Source organism: Vigna unguiculata, chromosome 9, assembly GCF_037176805.1.
Source record: "Vigna unguiculata cultivar grain cowpea cultivar isolate G323 ecotype 2 chromosome 9, ASM3717680v1, whole genome shotgun sequence".
NCBI lineage: Eukaryota > Viridiplantae > Streptophyta > Magnoliopsida > Fabales > Fabaceae > Vigna > Vigna unguiculata.
The window spans coordinates 6,391,852-6,409,544 of record NC_140800.1 but is presented as its reverse complement, the minus strand read 5'-3'; the positions used below and the strand labels follow the sequence as shown (position 1 = coordinate 6,409,544).

Here is a 17,693-nt window from a genome sequence, read left to right as displayed (position 1 = left end):
TTTTCATATATAATTTATACTTATTTTTACGACCATCATATGAAGCCAAACTATAATAAAATATGATAAACAATTGTAAAAATACTTAAGTTTCAACTAACAAAATTTAAATTCACGTTTCTAACTTGATTTTAACATTTGAAGTAGACTTGTATCAAAGGAAAAAAGCTTTGAAGTAGATGGTTATCACTTAATTAGTATTGCATAACTTTTGTTACATAAATTTAACCAGAATGGGACAAAAAGTAGGTGTGGGTTTTGTTGTGTTCTAAAAATAATCTTAAAAACAGTGTTTGGGATCACGTACGCATTCAATAATAAGAAGTTAAGGATTATGAATGTGACATATGGTTGTTTCGCACATGTCATTCAAAATGGCCTCGTCGTGGTTCCACTTCTTCCTCATATATTAAAAACTAATAAGATTAGATATCTTATTTTATATTAAAATAATTTCACTTATTTTCATGATATCACATTGCATATAAATAAATTGTTGAGTATGTTTTTCTTCGTGTACTGTTATTTTTTATTTTTATTTTCTAAACAAATAGTTTTCGTCTTTATAATTTTAAAATGTTTAAGTTTCGGTCATCTAGAAATGCCTGCAAGACGTGAGAATATGAGTTTGTGAGTTTGACTTTGTTCAGAAGAGTGCAAGTTATATATTATTATTTTTTTATCAAGGGATCACAAATAAAAATTAATATTGATCTACGCATGGGAATAAAATTCATTGAGTCATCTTTCTTTTTTAATCTTTTATCTTATTCTTTTTTTTCTTCTATTTTTTCTTTATCATATTTTTGTTGTATTCTTGTTAGTTTCTTTTTATGTTGTTATTTTCTGAAATTGGTGATGTATATAAAACTTGTTCATTTCTTAATGAGAAGTTTATCTTTTTAGGGTAAAGTTGAATTTGGTTGAAACTTTTTTATTGTTAATTTTGTTTTAGTATTGAGATTTATGGTTTAAAGAGTTGAATTCTAATTAAATTTACATTATGAGTTGAGTAATATGTTTAAATTTGTTAAGTGTTCACGGTTTTTTGTGCAAACAATATTGATCTTATTTGATTATTTCATATGTATTTCTAGAATATGATCAACATTTTGTTCATTTCTCATGAAATCCTAATCAAAATTGTCTTAAAATAATTTTAACACTCGTTACCTTTGTGTCAAATAGTGAAAATAAATCTTTATAATCTCGTTTGAATTTAAAAGAAAAAAAGTAGTATAATTAAGTGGACTAAATTAAGTGTTCGGGTTAAATATTAAAGAAGTTTTTCTCTCCTCTCTGGAGTGCTTTGGAACCTAATAAAAAATGTATATTTAAATTGATATTATTTTTTATTTCTAAACGATAATGTGTCGAAATAAGTTATTAGTGGGTGACTAAGAGAGCTTTCAAAATATTTCAAAGTTTAAATATGTTAAGATAACATTATTATAATCAATCATTACATTTAAAGTATTGTATATTTTAAAACTTAAAACTCGTCGAGATTTTGTTTCTAAAATGTGATCAAAAGATGTTAAAAATAAGTGTATTTAAATTATGTTTAGTGTCAACTTCTAAATGATATAAAATTATCGAATGTATCAAACAAGTGATTTTTATATAAGATTGAAAAATAGTTAATAAAAAATGAATTACGACAAAAGTTTAAGTTTGATGTGGAAAAGGAAACCCACAGTTATAAGAAAAGTTTGAAGTTTGATATGGATATATAAACATCCACAATGCAAAATGCTATAAAATAAAGGTTGCTCAAAGGTTAAAGTAACCTTATAACAAACAAAAAGTACACTTCTTTTTTTTAATAATACGCAAAATCACTCCTCTAGTACAATGTACAAGATGATGGAATTCCAAAAGTTTTGGTTCTTCATATAACTAATATTAAACCAATCAAAATTATTTTGTTTATCATCATCAAATTTATATATCATTCAGAAGATTATAAAATTAACACTTACATCTTATTATAATGTAATTATTTTATTTAGGATTTAGAGTTTAAGTGAGAGTCTAAGTTTTATATTGAATAACAATGAAAAAGTTGAATATCATATAAGAATGAAGATCCATCAACTCATTACCTTAAAATTTTGGGTTAAGAGTTCTTTTTCCTATATGGTGTTCAACTTCTATTTTTACTTAATGTGAAAATTAAACTTAAATTGAATTTTCAACAATTCGAGGTGGAAGAGAATGTTAAAGACCCTTATTGTAATAGTGTTAAATAACAAGATAAAATTCAATTATTTAATTGATTACATTTGTTTCTTGTAAAACATTATTAAATAGTTAATTGGACTAACAACTTTTACTGAATGTTATATCTGTATTATATATTGTATTAACTAAATATGTTAGTTCATTAAATTTATCTCTAATTATTAAATTTGTATAAATTTTTTAATAATTTGTGAATAATCAATTAAAAAAATTTAAACATAAGTTACAAATTCACATTAACAAGAAATAAAAAAAAAAGTTAAGTATATAAAAAAAATAAAACTTATAACCATTAAATTTGAAAATTTCATATTTTCCATACTTTTATATAATTATCTCATATCTATAAGATGTCCCATCTAGTTTTATATTAGTAGTATCAAATTTTTTATATAAGTATATCATATATCAAAGATGCTCGATCTCATCCGTTTATCCCATTAAAAAATTTCAACGTTATTAAACCCTAATTTGTTTGACAATTCAACTTGACATCTTCGGTAACATGTTATAGACAACATCTCCACTGTGTGATTATTATGGGAACTAGGAATCAAACATCACAAATGACAACAATGATAATGTTTCTGATAATTATTTAAAAGGAAAAAGAAACAAAATTAATTAACCATTTACAATCAGAAGCTTGTTGGAGTTAGCAAACTTTAACATTGTCTGTTAGTGAATGCAAAAAATTCTGATAATGTTGGATGCATTCGTTTTACGGTTAGCTGTCATTTGTCATTTTCTTTAACCTTCTTCCAAAAATATTTCTTTATACTTTAGGTTTTGTTTTTATAAATACCTTTTGGTTTTTTCTTTCTTTATATTCATTATAAATTTACCATTTTTTATATATTCTTTTGAAAGTAATAAGATATTTAACCCCATTAAATTTTATATAAAGCAATCTTTCTTTCTTTTTTGTTAAAATTTGTTTTACTAAAAGTAATTTATGGTTAGAAACATTTCACTCGTTTAAAAAAAAGTGTTGAGTAACACTTAGTATATAAAAATGCATCTAATTTGTCAAATTGCATTGATATAAAAGTTTTAATTTATGGTTAAAATCAATCACAAATTACACTAGTGATCCTCGTATTCATTATGAACTATTTTACATTATTTTAATTGTTTGACATCATGGATTTCGTTATTCTTTTAATATGTTATTTTGGAATCTAGTTTTCGTTCTCCATACAAATTTGCAAAAGTGTTAAGTGCATAGTTATGTATAATAGCCTAATTAATCTTTGTCGTATGTTGATAAGAAAAGATAAGGTAGTTTATTATTTCACTCTATTGTAGAGTACGACAAATCCCAATCTATGTATTATCAGAATATTGTTTTTCCCCACCTAAGTCCACTTATTCTTCCAATGAAGAAAAATAAGAAAATTACACGAGTAGTGGGGTTAGAATAGTTAATGAGGTTTTAGATTTGAACCCTGTTATTATATTCAAAAAGAAAAAAAAAACTTAAGCACATTAGTAATTTGAAATTGCATTGCAAGTATACAATAATATTTTAACGACTAAACTTTAACAATAATTTTTTCTTACCCCTTCATGTAATATCTTTTAAGTAATTTTAAAAAATGAAAAAAAAATAGAAAATTACTCAGAAAATTTCAGTTCAAGTTGTAAAAGAAAGTTGTCAAAATTTAGTTATTAAAAGATAGTTTTCGAAAGGAAAAATGATATATTGACAACAGTTATTTGACAACTTTTTCTCACTACACTACTTGACATGACATTGTTTTTGAATTTTAATTTTTTTTTGTGGAGGTTGACTAGTGACAGGAGTGAGGTTGGTTCGTGACAGGAGTGGGTGAAGGACAAGGAGAGAGAAGTGGAAGTCGTGAGAGAAGTGGAGAGGAGTTTGTTCTTTCTCCATTCCCATGTTTGTTCTTCCTTCTTCCCCTAAGTTTTTTCTTCTTCTATCTCCGAAGTGTCTTCTTCATTCATCCCCTAAGTTTCTTCTTCCTCCATTCCCCAAGTTTGTTGTTCCTCCGTTTTCATTATTATTTTCTGACGAGATTCGTCATTTCCCCATTGGTTGAGCAAAAAAGGTATTGGGTTTACCCACTTCAACAAATCCGTAATGGTTTAGGGTTTAGGTTTGTGGAAAAGAGACATTTTTGTTTTCCTTTTTGAAGAATATTTGATAAAGTGTGGATTTTTTTTGTAATAGTATTGTTCAGTTCAAGAACGGAAACAGAAGGTCAATTGTAGAAAATAATCATTTTAAAGCGGAATCTACAGGATTGGTGTTTTCAGTTTATGTGCAAAACACAGTAGATTCGTGAATGCGAACCTGCATCTTTCTGCATTACTAAATAACATTTTCCAAAATTGTTAAAAAGTTATTTCCAAAATTTTATACTCAATGCAAAAAAGTTACTGGAGATTTTCTACTTGTTGTTAGGTTTGTAATGGGAAAGAAGTGACACTGTACCACGATGTCCAAATGTTCAATAAGAGTCATTTCAACGTTGCATGTTAACCAGGCAAATGAAATGAGTCACCAACTGAATGAATTCCCCAACATTATATTATACATAGATTCTATAAGATAGTTTGCATTTAGTAAAAAGCCAAAAATGGATAATATATTCAGACTTTGGTTTGCATTATTAACAATTATTGGTGTATCTCACTCTTCATCGATACTGAGTATCCCACTTTACCAAAGATCAATGGTGAAACATGAGACAGTGATGGAGCATGAGGAGGCTAATGCAGAAGCCACAGCAGATATATTCCCTGCAGATGATGCGTATGCCATGTTCTTGTGGGTGGGAACACCAGTGCAAATTCTGTTCCTTCTCATTCACACTGGGAGCCCCATCACGTGGTTCCAGTGTGGCCCCTGCACCCACTGCTACCCCATGCACCGTCCTCTCTTCAACTCACGTGCATCAACCTCTTTCCGACAACTTGGCTGCTACTCCGACACGTGTCTCATTCCAATGATGAGGGGTATTTTCGGAAACTGCACTGGAAGGAGTTGTAGATACAGTGTAGAATATGACATGAAATCTCAGTCTCGTTCCTTCGGTGTCATGGTTACTGACACCCTTAACTTTGAGCACTCCAATGTTGAAGTCAAGGACTTCGTAATGGGGTGTGGGAATTCTTATGAGGGGCCCTTTAGGACGCAGTTTTCGGGAGTTTTAGGTCTCGGACGAGGTCCACTTTCAATGCAAAGTCAACTTCATGCCAAGGCCTTTTCCTTCTGCGTGGTGAGTGTTGGATCGGAGAAACCTTCGTCTCTGGAGTTTTATGAGACACTGCCCAAACAACATGGTAACACTAACAAATCCATTATGGTACCCTTAAGAGAGAACAGTAGATACCCTTTCGATTACTTTGTGCAGCTTGTGGGAATAGGCATTAACGGGTTCATGTTGGATATTCCATCTAGGGTTTGGGGTTATGGCTTGAACTACGATGGTGGGGTTGTTATAGACACCGGAAAAGTGCTAACCTATTTGCCTAGTGAAGCTTATAGTGCATTCAGGTCGGAGATGCTTAGAACAGATGGTAACTTTACAGAGAAGAAAGGATATGGGGAGTTAGAGTTTTGTTACGTAGAAAGTCCTACTAATGTGTATCCAACAGTTGAGTTTTACTTTGAAAACGGTAACATTGCGGGTGAAAATATCGTGTCATTCAAGTTGAACAACCGGCAATTGCTCATCACACCACAGGAGGGAATAGTTTGTCTATCGTTTGCAGAAGCAAAAGACTCTGCACTTACTGTTATTGGCACTAACCATCTCCAAGGAACTCTGTTAACGTATAATTTGGTTGATGAGATTATTATTTTCACATATAATAACTGTTAGGAGAAAGAAAAAGTTTCGTTGTTCAGGCATTTACAGCACCATTATAAGGGAAAGCTTGCTAGAATTCAACCACAAATAAAACTTTTCTTAAACTACGTTCTAATATACTTAATTTCATATAACAGGAAAGAATTGGATAGCTCAGTTCAGTTCTACAATTGCTTTTGAAGATTGATTATATAATTTTCAATAAGCTTGCAAATTGGAACATAGGTTGGGGCACTGGAAATCATGCAGAATATTACAGCTCAAAAATGCGAATATATAACATTCATTTTACTTTAAATATTGTGATGCCTCTAATAATTAAACATCGTTCGATGAAGTTACAAAATCCATCTCTTCAAATAAAATTGGGGTTCCTAACAAAATTTAATAGGATGGTGTGGGAGGGAGGATGTGAGGATCAAAAACTGCACAGCCGAGACATGTCTGCTGCAAATGCTTCACAAATAACCTTACATCATCTCTTTCCTTCCACTTTGCGTACTTTCTTCCTATGCTTTGAAGCACTGCTATCTATGTCGAGATTCACCTTCGGTGGGTTGGAAAAACAAAACGAAGTAGCAACAGCCTGCGAAATACGTAAGAATTACAAACATAAAGTCGTAACTATACATGATATATAATGTCCAAAAATTTGGCAACTAAGTTTACCAGCGATTCCTCAATCGCCGCACGGTGTAACATGGTTAACATGGACAATTATTACATAAAAATCAGACTGCCACTGAGTGCACAATAACTTTTTCATAAAATCCCCGAATAGGAAGAATTTAGCAATTGCTCCAACTAAACTAAGAAAGTCGATACCGTCTACTACTAAAATTATATGAACAATTTCTGCAATGCCATTGAGCAGAGCTTTATTCCTCTTGCAGTTAACACAACGTCAAACAGAGAGTAGAGAGAAGCTTAGTATTTAGAACCAAACAAGGATATAAAATGAGAGAAATAAGTTAGTCAAGAAAAGAACGTGAGGTTAAAAATTTCCATTAACACAAGATGTTATTAGGTAATGAGGGGATGAATGACTGGGTAGGTAGCAAAGAAGGAATAAGTAACAGCTTGTAAACACCCTATGCCGATCTTCATTTCTATATCCTAGAATCTACACTTTGATGGAGGTCATCTGCCAAATTCTAAAAAATAACAAACCCCACCAAATCTCATTTTTTCTTCTGTTGCCTATGTCGAGATTCTTTTTAATTCAACCATTACTATAAACCCTATTCTGAGGTTGGAGGTTAAAATGAAAAGAAAATAGCTGAACTACCAGAGGCAATTGAAATAATGTCAGGTAACATATGTAGATGTTTATGCATACACACATACAACTTAAAGACCTATATCAGTTCATACATGCTATGTTTCAGATCAGGAATGAAGTCATGAGAAAGCCTTACCAGTAAATCTAAGTGGTGAACATTGAATATATCTTTCATAGAATGTGCATTATACGCTAATATATATGATCGATATGCGTCTTTAGCCATATTGTTCAAATGATAAATGCCAGCTACCAACTTCTCCTGCACAATCCACATATGGCTCAGCATAACATGAACAGCAGCTGGTTACCATATTAAATCAAATTTTAATTGGTAAGTCAGAAAGCAGGAATATACCAGATGAGATTGTACATTTGCCAGCTTCTTATGATCAAATTCATACTCTTTCACAGGAACCTTCGCTGCCTGAAATCAAGCATAAGAATTAAAATAAAATGCTTCAGTATAATACTCCAAGAAATTTCAAACCTATATTATATATTATACTTTCATTTCATTGCCTTGGTAATTTCCCATGGGACAAACTCCCCTCCCCTTATCTTAAATAGGCATAAACCATGGCAAACCCAAGGTTTCCTCAACTGATCTATATTGGACTTTCTAAGATAAAGAAAGGGTATACACTAGAAGCCTCAGTTTTATTATTATTATTATTACATATTGTTGGGCCGTAAACTAAAAACCACCCCAGGCCCAAATGTGTATTTCTGAAGCCTCTATGGTTTAAAGATTATTATGGGCTGTAGACCAAGAGAGAGAGAGAGAGAGACTGACCTTCAAATAGTGAAGAAATTTCAATTCTTCAGGAATCAGAAAAAGTAAAGCATTTCCCTTTGCACCTTCCCCACGAGCTGTTCTACCAACCCTATGGATATATTCCTAGAAACAAAAACAATGACGTTATACTATGTATTGATGCATAAGACTACAAAGATACAAGTGGAATAAATAGTAAACATCAATAAAGAACAGGAAGCACCTTTGGTTCATCAGGTGGATCATACTGCACAATCCAGTCCTGCAAAGAAAAGGAACATACATGATTAAATGTTTACTTGCTCTTCATTGATTTCGAACTCACAAAAAGTTTACTTCCTAATGTTTCTTAAGACTAATCAAGCTGTTGCTAGCTTCTCTAGTGCTTTTGAGAAAGTTGGGAGTTGGATATGGCTGGAGTTTTCACAAACATCAATTCAGATTGAGAGGAGTAAAGGCAAGATTCAATACTCATCAGTGAAGTTTATTTTGTTTATACTAGGGGCTTCGCTATTGTCCATGTCATTAAATAATGTGCTTTTCTTAGATTATTTATTGCACAGTTAATGCCTTTTTAAGAGGTTGTCATTAAGCAAGTCTATAATTTTGTACCAAGTGGTCTCTCATAAGTTGGAGGTTTCTTAGGTACCCAAATAATCTGGCGTCTCTGCACCCACCATTAAATTCTATATCCAAATCCATCCGGTCACCAAACAACAAAGAACACTACCAGTCAGGCAGGGCTACCTGGATTCTAGAGTACTACAGAATTTCCCTTCTTTATTTCTCTTCTTTATGTAAATTCTTCTAATCAAAGATGGCATTGTTCTCTTCTAACATTTATGTACAGGCAGTTGAGCAACTGGTTGCGAATTACAACTGAAGAGTAAGGTGAAACCCTTAACAGTATAATACAGCCTAATCACATTCACAAGCCAGAAATATTCATGTAACCTAATAAGAAAAAATAGCATACCACATCAGGTATGTCAAGTCCACGAGCAGCAACATCAGTACAGAGCAAGATCCCCTTTTCAGCTTTGCAGAAGTTGAAGAACGTAGAAGTACGGGCATGTTGTTTTTGTTTTCCATGAATATTTAAGCAGTCCACCCCAGCGCACTTGAGAAGATCCGCATGGAATTTGACAGAATTGCATGAAGAGAAAAAAACCATCACTTTTTTTGATTGATATCTCCTCAAGAATGAGTAGAGAACAACAAAACGCTTAGCACAGGGAACAACAACATAACCCTGTTGCAATCCTTCATTTGTGACCTACATTGGTAAGGATAGAACATCAATAAAGATAAAGGCATCACCTTAAATTTCAAAGCTTATGATGAAGATAAAGGCATCACCTTTTTTCTCCCATCATCTACATCAATAAAGATAGGAGTTGTCTGAAAAGATAAGCGGGCAAGATCTGCAACCTGCAATTTAACACATAAACTTAAATCATAAAAGCATGGGCAACAAGTAAGAAGTATGCTTGCATTATCAAGCATACAGTCCAAGTGTATCAAAGAGGAAAAATGACTAAGTAAACAATTAGAATTAAGATTTGCTTTAGAAGAAGGAGCATGATGAAGAGTGAAAATGAAGAACAAACCTTCTTTGTCTGTGTGGCTGAAAACAAAGCTGTTTGCCTTTTCTGTTAAATGAAAAGCAAAGTAATTAGCCGTACTCAAAAGTATTAGGTAGAAACAAAGACTAGACATGGACATTAAGATACATTAACTTCACGAGAAAATTAAACAGGAGATACAGCAGCCACATCTCAGCCTTCAAAAAGATTGACATCAACCCTAAAACATGCTAGTCAGAAAAGAAAACGACCAGTGTTTTCACTATGATAGTATTACGGCTAGATGGAAGTAGCTAATCTCAGGTAGTGTTGCAAAGCAGAAAACAACTAAAAAGTCATAGCATCATACATAGACTGATTTTGCAGAAAATGAAAGGGGGAAACCTTCAACAACTTTACATATTGTCGTCCCAGATAACAAAATGGAATTTTAACCTTCCTTCCTAATCAAGGCACCCCCTACGGTCTTCATTTTTTTCTTCTAGACCTTTGAAAACGTCTTTTTTTTAGATTGCATAATAAACATTCATTTCATTAATTGGTCAAAAGTCATAAGACATCTTAACTCAGAAAGCAAATTACTGTTAATTATTTGTCCATTCAGTTAGCTTTCTCTAAAATGATATTGTAATACTTATTGCTAATTAATTTTTGGTTGAGTTCTCCAATTACGTGGTTGGAGTGCTTAGACTTAAACACGATGCAATTTCATGCAGCACTAAAATTCTGTATTCTTTTTGCAAGACCAAATGGGGGGAAGGGAAAGTGAAATCAGCAACACATGACAAGAGTTCTGATACCTTTGGAAGTATGTTAATAATCTGCTTCATCTCCTCCTCAAAGTTTGCTTCCAATATCCTGTCAGCTTCGTCAATCATGAGGCACTGCCAAATCAAGCAAATGTTCAGACCTCAGAATGAGAAGGATAACAATATAGACTTACATATGCATGCATCTACTATTTTCGAAAAATGAGATATTTAAGCAGCGCATAAAATCAAGATAAACCACTCAAACCCCCAAATGGGAAAAAAAACCTATAATAACGGAATGTATAATATTTCAGCATTGAATGCCGAGCAGTCTTTGCATACCAACCAGCTTCCCTCCCTAATAAATACTGTCTCTTAAGGTAACAAGACTAAGAAGCTATATTAAGAAAATCTGAATGATGTCAGCAAAAGAAAGTTAAGAACAATTTCACTACACAAATTTTGAATCAAACAATTCAATGCAAGATCATTTAAAATGGTATTATTTTCACAAAAAATTCACAACATTCACCTATGACTTTTAGTCAGAGAACTTCCATTTTATCTGCTTTTCTCACATAAGCATATCACCTTCGGAAAGCTTCAGTTATCTTCTAAACTTATACGTGTGTGTGTGTGTGTGTCTACACACACACACAAATATACATCAAATAGACAAATTTATATGAGCTGAACAAAAATTTGCACTAATCAAACATGAGCACACACTAGGAATTAATATTAATAATATATGAGCCATTTGAATGAAGTTCGACATAAGCACTTCTAAGAGAAATAATTAAGTAAACTTCTCCATAGCTTAAATTAAATTATGCATAAGCTAATCTACAAAAGTTCTCCCACAGTAACTCCTACAAATTTAGACTATTAACTTATACATAGGCTATTTTTAGTTTAGGAAGAAACTTCTTTCGCTTCTTATTATTTACCCAAACAAGTCCTATATCACTAAAACCTAAACACAAATGCTAATACTGCTTGTCAGCGTAAGTAAGTAAATAGTGCAGTTCTCCAATCAGAATATAGTTACCATAGACAAAACTCACATTGTACCAAGTTAACTTAAATTTATTACAGTAGGCAGAGCTTTTGCCTAAGTTTTGTCTACCAAATGTATGCATATTTACAATTTACAATTACAATGAAGCAACATAGGGAAAGAATTCTATGAAAGATCAACAACTCAATACCTTCAAGTTTTTATATACGAACCCCTTCGTGTTTTGAAGATGATCGAGAAGCCTACCCGGCGTCGCCACCAAGAGGTTTACCCCTTTCACAATGCGCTCAGCCTCTCCCTTACGCCCCGCACCCCCAATCACCAACCCGAGCGTTTGTGAGTGGTACTTCAGCAGTTCCTTCGCCACGGCGTGCGTCTGAATCGCGAGCTCCCTCGTCGGGCATATCACAACAGCACCCGTTCCCTTGAGCGGTGTGAACTGAGCGTTGTACAGCAACTCCACCGCCGGAACCAAAAACGCTAGGGTTTTCCCAGCACCCGTTCTCGCCGCACCCAGCACGTCCTTTCCGATCAGCAACGGCGGAATCGCCCGCGCTTGAATCTAAATTCGATCAATGCAATTTTATTATTATGATTTTTATTATCAATTAATTAAAAAAAAAGGACTGCAGTAACAGCGTTACCTGAGTCATACAGTCGAAGCCCATGTCCCCAATGGCTTTGGAAGTAGCTTCGGACAAGCTAAGAGAGGAGAAAGACTCGGAACTCATGATTCCAAATGAATCGTTAGTGTTCACCTTTATCTCTTCTTTTTCTTCTTCTTCTGCATCTTCACCTTGTGACACCATGCTATCAATCTTCGCATCGTTCTTCTCCTCTTGTGTATTCTCGCTTTTGTTTGGTCTTTTTCTCTTGCGAAGCTTCTTCTTGTTAACTTTGGTTTGGTTCTCGCGCTCGGGCGAGCTGGTATCGTAGTCTTCTGCTTCAGCCATGGCTGCTTCTGCGGTTTTTCCTCCTTAAGTGTTTTGCGACAGCCGAACGAAGAAAACTACTTTCTCTATCTCTTTGAAAAAAAAAACATTAGGCATTCGTTAAACCCTAGTAATTGTACGAGAACCCTTGCTGGCAAAATGGGTCCCACAATTTGAAGGTCGCGAGCCCGTTAACCAAGCCCGCCAGCCCATCAGATAAAGATGGAGGGGAGGGATTAGACTTAAAATATTAAAATAAAAACCTATAATTTAAATAATTACAATATGTACATTATGTTATTTGAAAAATAAAGTTTTAAAATATAAACACTTATAGTTTAAATAATTTAACATATCAACAGGAACTTTTTTTAATTTATTTTGTTATATACATTAATTAATCAATTAAAATATGTTTTTAAAATAATAGTAATCTAATAATAAAATAGGTTTATAACATATGTATTAAAAGAAGTAAAATTTTAAAAAATATCAAATTTTATGGACTAACCAGTATTTATATCTGTGCATACGCACGAGTAAATCTTTTTATTTTTTAAGTTATTTGAACTGATTATATAATAGCTTATTAGAATGTAACATGTGTTAGTTTTCGTAATAATTATTATTAAATTAGTTTATTTTGTGTTTGTAAGGTCCAGTTTTAATTTTCTGTCCTAATGTTTAAGGGTTGTCCTTAATCTGTTGGGCCTAAAGGTTGGCTCATAGGGTGCAAAGGCCCTAAAGTTGTTAGAGTTTTCCTTTCCGCCTCACTTTGCAATTTGAATTTAAACACTGCCTCCCTTTCCATTTCAGAGCTCTGCTAGGGTTAGCCGTCAACCCCTCCAAGTGAACTCCAACCAGACCTCCATTTCACCTCGCTAATCCACTTTAGGAGTTGTTGGTACCCAAGGACCCAGCTGCTAGCTTGTTTTCCAGGTAAGGGAAGCTAGAACCCTCCTTTTTGTTTGGTACGAGTCTGTTATTCTATGTTGTTTGTGATTGTTTGAGTTTGCCTGCTGGTATGGATGTGCGATATGGTGGGATTGTTGTTTGCGGTATGCCTATGTGTCTGCTGCAGGTGAAAATAGTGGCGAGCACTGATAAACTCGCCCAAGCGAGCTGGTCTCGCCTAGGCGAGATTAACAGAAGCTCGCCTAAGTTATTTTTCACGAATGGTCGCCCAGGCGACCCGCTATATTGGAAGTCGAGCTCTCGCCTAGGCGAGGGGAGTTCACCCGAGCGAGGGTCCTCCTCGCCTGGGCGAGACCCTTCAGTCTGAGTGAGAAGCTGGATGAGAGGGTGGTTGGCCTTGGTGTTTTCCTTGATCTCAAATGTTGATAATATGTTTGAATGGGTATTACCTTTGAGATTATGAACTGAATAACCTTTATGAATGAGATGGTGTATGAGTTGTGATTGGTGAGTTTTATCATGATGTGAGTATGATAATTGTATGAGATGAATCATGGAATTGAAATGATGAGTTTGGTATGAGTTCGACATGAGACATGAAAGAGTTGGTACCAATGTGGCGTGGTCATAATATGAGATGGAGTTCCGTATCCAAGGTTCGAGAATAATGAGTTGGTATGGTTTGGCCGGGAATACGAAGGAGGTGAATTATGAGAAACTATATGTGATGTATATGTTTATATCTGTGTGTATGCATGCTGAATCTGTTTGATTGATTAAGATTGTTGGTCCGTGTCAGTGCGTAATTCCTTGGGATCTTTAGGTGAGATTCTCAGGGTCGTGCTTCAGTGGTCGGGATGTAATCTCATGGCCCCTGTTAGTGGGTATCCATGGTGGTGCCCTATCTGTATAACTAGGTAAAGATTCAAGGTAAGGTTGCATCCTGACACTCTAAGGAGTCAGTTAGTCTCACCTAGAGCGGATTGACTCTTGTGGTGAGAGTAGCAGGAGGCCTGAAATTCATTAAGGGTTAACCTTGTGGTGAGTGGTGAGGGAAAATTGATTCATTATAACACTTGTAACATATAGCTCGAAGGTGAGCTGCTCGAGGGTGAGCAGAGGTATCCACCACAAGTGCAAGCATTCGCTGAATCCGACCAGGTTATATGTATCCGGATGAGTCGAGTCGAGTCTTAGTGTATTGTTTAGAAGGTCGTAACATGCTTGCGTGATGTATGTATAATGGATTGTGAATATGTATATGATTTTATTAATGAAATGGTTTTGGCTCTAGCTTACCCTTTGTTTGTTTGATTGTCTTGTGTGTGGTACTGCTCTTTTGCGATGATCATCAATTTATTAATGTGAGCAGAAGCGAGAGGTTCTCGCGGTCAACAAGGGAACGGTGACTCCGCTGCATAATCCATATGGGCTGGATCTGATGTTTTATTTTTGTTGGGCTTTTCTTAGGGCTACGGCCCATGTATCCGTTTGACTTGTGATCTCTTTATATTCCTTTTAACTTTATAACTGGTTTTCCTGTGGCATCGTTGTGTGTCTTGGGTTGTAAGGAGTTGAGTTTTAAACTCCATGACTGCACTATTTTGTTATCTTTATTGTGAAGCTTCCTTTAATTTCGTATATTAAATCAAATGGGGTGTTACAGTGTTATATATTAAAATGTAGGAGAAAGATAAGTAACATTTTATTTGATTAGTTTGTATATATTATTTTAATTATATATATATATATATATATATATATATGTATGTATGGAAAACTTTGTAATTTTTATTGTATTAATAATTATGTTATAAATTACATAATAATAGTGAAAACCTCATTTATTTAAATTTATGTTAAATTTAAATTTTAAAATAAATTGTTGAATTTGAAGATATATTTGATCTTCAATATAATTAAATTATTATAGTAAAGATTTTGTATTATACTATTATCATGATTAAACATTAGAGTAAGTTATAGATAATAAGTGTAATATATATATATATATATATATATATATATATATATATATATATATTAATTATATGCTATATATTAGTTTCATAACCTTGTTACGTTAAATATTTAAATATGTGCAAATATTTAAAATATTTTGTACGATATTATTAGTATGAAAGTTATTGATATTAAATTATTAAAAATGTTACGTATAATTGTTTATCAATATTTATTCTAGTATCATTAGTATAAATAATAAAAATTTGATTATAGTAACTCTTATTATATGTTATAAATTAGTTATATTAATTTTTAAGGTTACTAAAAAAGTAACGGATATTAAATTATTAAAATTGTCATACTGAAGAAGTTTAGATTTGCAAAATGTGTGGCAATATATTAGTATAATAATATAATAATAACAATATATTTAAATTTATTTAACGTTTAACTTTTAAGTTTAATAGTAATACATATAATAATGTTTAATGAGAATATGTAATTCGTTTAAACGTTTATTTATAATTAATGTAATAATAATAGTATGTTTAAATTTATTTAACGTATTTAACGTTTAAGATTTAAGTTTTAAATTAATATGACAATATATTAATATAATAATAGTAGTATGATAAAGTGTAACTCCCCATTTAATTTAATGCGTAAAATTAAAGGAAACGTCACACAGAGATAACGAGATAACAATGTAGCGTAGTCCTAGGGTTCTTAACACAATCCCTACGAAACCGAACAAACCACGATACCAAAGGAAAACTGAATACAAGTCTAACAAAGAGTGTAGAGTAGAAATGCATAAAGCGATACATGGGCCATAGCCCTAAAGAAAACATGAAGAAAATAACTCCAACCCAGATTGCTAAGTAGCGGAATCACCATTCCCTTGTTGGGCACGAGAACCTCGCCCATCTGCTCCCATCAATCAAATTGATGATCATCGCAAAAGAAAACGCCACACCACAGAACATACAACAAACAACAACAAGGGTAAGCTAGAGCTAATAACATATTCATCATACAGTCAATTATATTTTCACCATCCCATATCCATACAACAACCAAGCATGTCATGACTCTTCATTCAATACACTACGACTCGACTTGACTCATTCAGATACGTATAACCTGGTCGGATTCAGCGGATGCTTGCATTTGTGGTGGATACCTCTGCTCACCCCCGAGCTGCTCACACCCGAGCTGTGTTACAAGTGTTACAATGAATCAAATTTCCCTCACCACAAGGTTAGCCCTTAATGAATTTCGGGCCTCCTGCTACTCTCACCACAGGAGTCAGTCCGCTCTAGGTGAGACTAACTGACTCCTCAGAGTGTTAGGATGCAAACTTACCTTGAATCCTTACCTAGCTATACAGATGGGGCACCACCATGAACACCCACTAACATGGGCCATGGAATTACGTCCCGACCACTGAAGCACGACCCTGAAAGTCTCACCTAGAGACCCTAAGGGTTTATGCACTAACACAGACCAAATACGAACATAAAAGCAAACAATATTCACCATGCAAAGATACCCTCATCATGTCGACCTTTAAAGTCGTTACCTTTCACATTTCCAGATCCAACCCATTCCAACTCATCATAATTCATCCATGTACATAGAATCCAACTCATCTCATTATCATGCCTCTTTAATAATAACCACCTCATTTATTTCACATGTCAAGTCCATACCAAACTCGTCATATACAATTCATGAATCATGCCAAGCATACATAATATTCCATTACATACATATTTCTCATCGTACCATTCATTTCCAAACCAATACTAATCATCCAAGAACAAACGAGCATCCAAACACACTATCTCGCCCAGCCCCTCGCTCAGGCGAGACGTGCTCGCTCAGGTGAGTCCCTCTTCGCCTAGGCGAGGGCTCAATAAAGGGGCAGGAGCACACGTGGGATCTCGCTTAGGCGAGACCCCTCTCGCCTGGGCGAGGTACTCGCTCGCTCAAAAGTCGAGCTGGTCGCCTGGGTGACCTTTCGCGCAAAAAGGTTCCAGGCGAGTCCTTGTTCATCTCGCCTAGGTGAAACTGGCTCGCTTGGGCGAGAGTAACAGGCCTCGCCACCGTTCTCCTGCAACAATCGTACTCACCAAACCAAAACAACATACCAAACGCATTTTAAACACACAGAGCCTCAAATCAGTCAAAGACCCTCAGTACAACAGTGAAACAGCAGTAAAAATGAAATACACGAGTGGGTTCTAGCTTCCCTACCTGGAACGAGCTAGTTTAAAGTGTCCCGACACCGAACAGCGGAGTACCACAGCTCTAGGAGGAGATCACATAGCTGGAAAAACGAACCGGGAGTGTTTACTACTAAAGCTCTAACACTAC

General features: G+C 34.1%; 2 protein-coding genes across 2 annotated transcripts; one reads left to right on the top strand and one right to left on the bottom strand.

Annotated features, from left to right (window-relative positions):
- Positions 1–4,943: 4,943 nt before the first annotated feature.
- LOC114162867 (protein ASPARTIC PROTEASE IN GUARD CELL 1-like) lies at positions 4,944–6,095 on the top strand. Its single transcript, XM_028046851.1, has one exon. It carries the CDS (start codon positions 4,944–4,946, stop codon positions 6,093–6,095), a length of 1,152 nt encoding a protein of 383 aa, XP_027902652.1.
- Positions 6,096–6,309: 214 nt separating this feature from the next.
- LOC114164322 (DEAD-box ATP-dependent RNA helicase 27-like) lies at positions 6,310–12,545 on the bottom strand. Its single transcript, XM_028048956.2, has 11 exons — positions 12,147–12,545; positions 11,693–12,064; positions 10,530–10,613; positions 9,754–9,795; positions 9,503–9,574; positions 9,120–9,419; positions 8,367–8,405; positions 8,162–8,266; positions 7,724–7,792; positions 7,502–7,627; positions 6,310–6,669 (listed from the first exon to the last, which is right to left on the bottom strand). The coding sequence occupies exons 1-11, from the start codon at positions 12,453–12,455 to the stop codon at positions 6,559–6,561; spliced, it is 1,629 nt and encodes a 542-aa protein (XP_027904757.1). The 5' UTR covers positions 12,456–12,545; the 3' UTR covers positions 6,310–6,558.
- Positions 12,546–17,693: the final 5,148 nt, after the last annotated feature.

Bases quoted from the DNA above. Each gene is read 5' to 3' on its own strand.
- LOC114162867 (XM_028046851.1), top strand. From the start codon at position 4,944: ATGGTGAAACATGAGACAGTGATGGAGCATGAGGAGGCTAATGCAGAA.
- LOC114164322 (XM_028048956.2), bottom strand. From the start codon at position 12,455: ATGGCTGAAGCAGAAGACTACGATACCAGCTCGCCCGAGCGCGAGAAC. The intron at 10,614-11,692 runs GTATTGAGTTGT...TTGATTTGGCAG, and splicing joins TCGTATATAAAAACTTGAAG to TGCCTCATGATTGACGAAGC. The intron at 9,575-9,753 runs GTTTGTTCTTCA...GTTAAATTGCAG, and splicing joins CAGCCACACAGACAAAGAAG to GTTGCAGATCTTGCCCGCTT.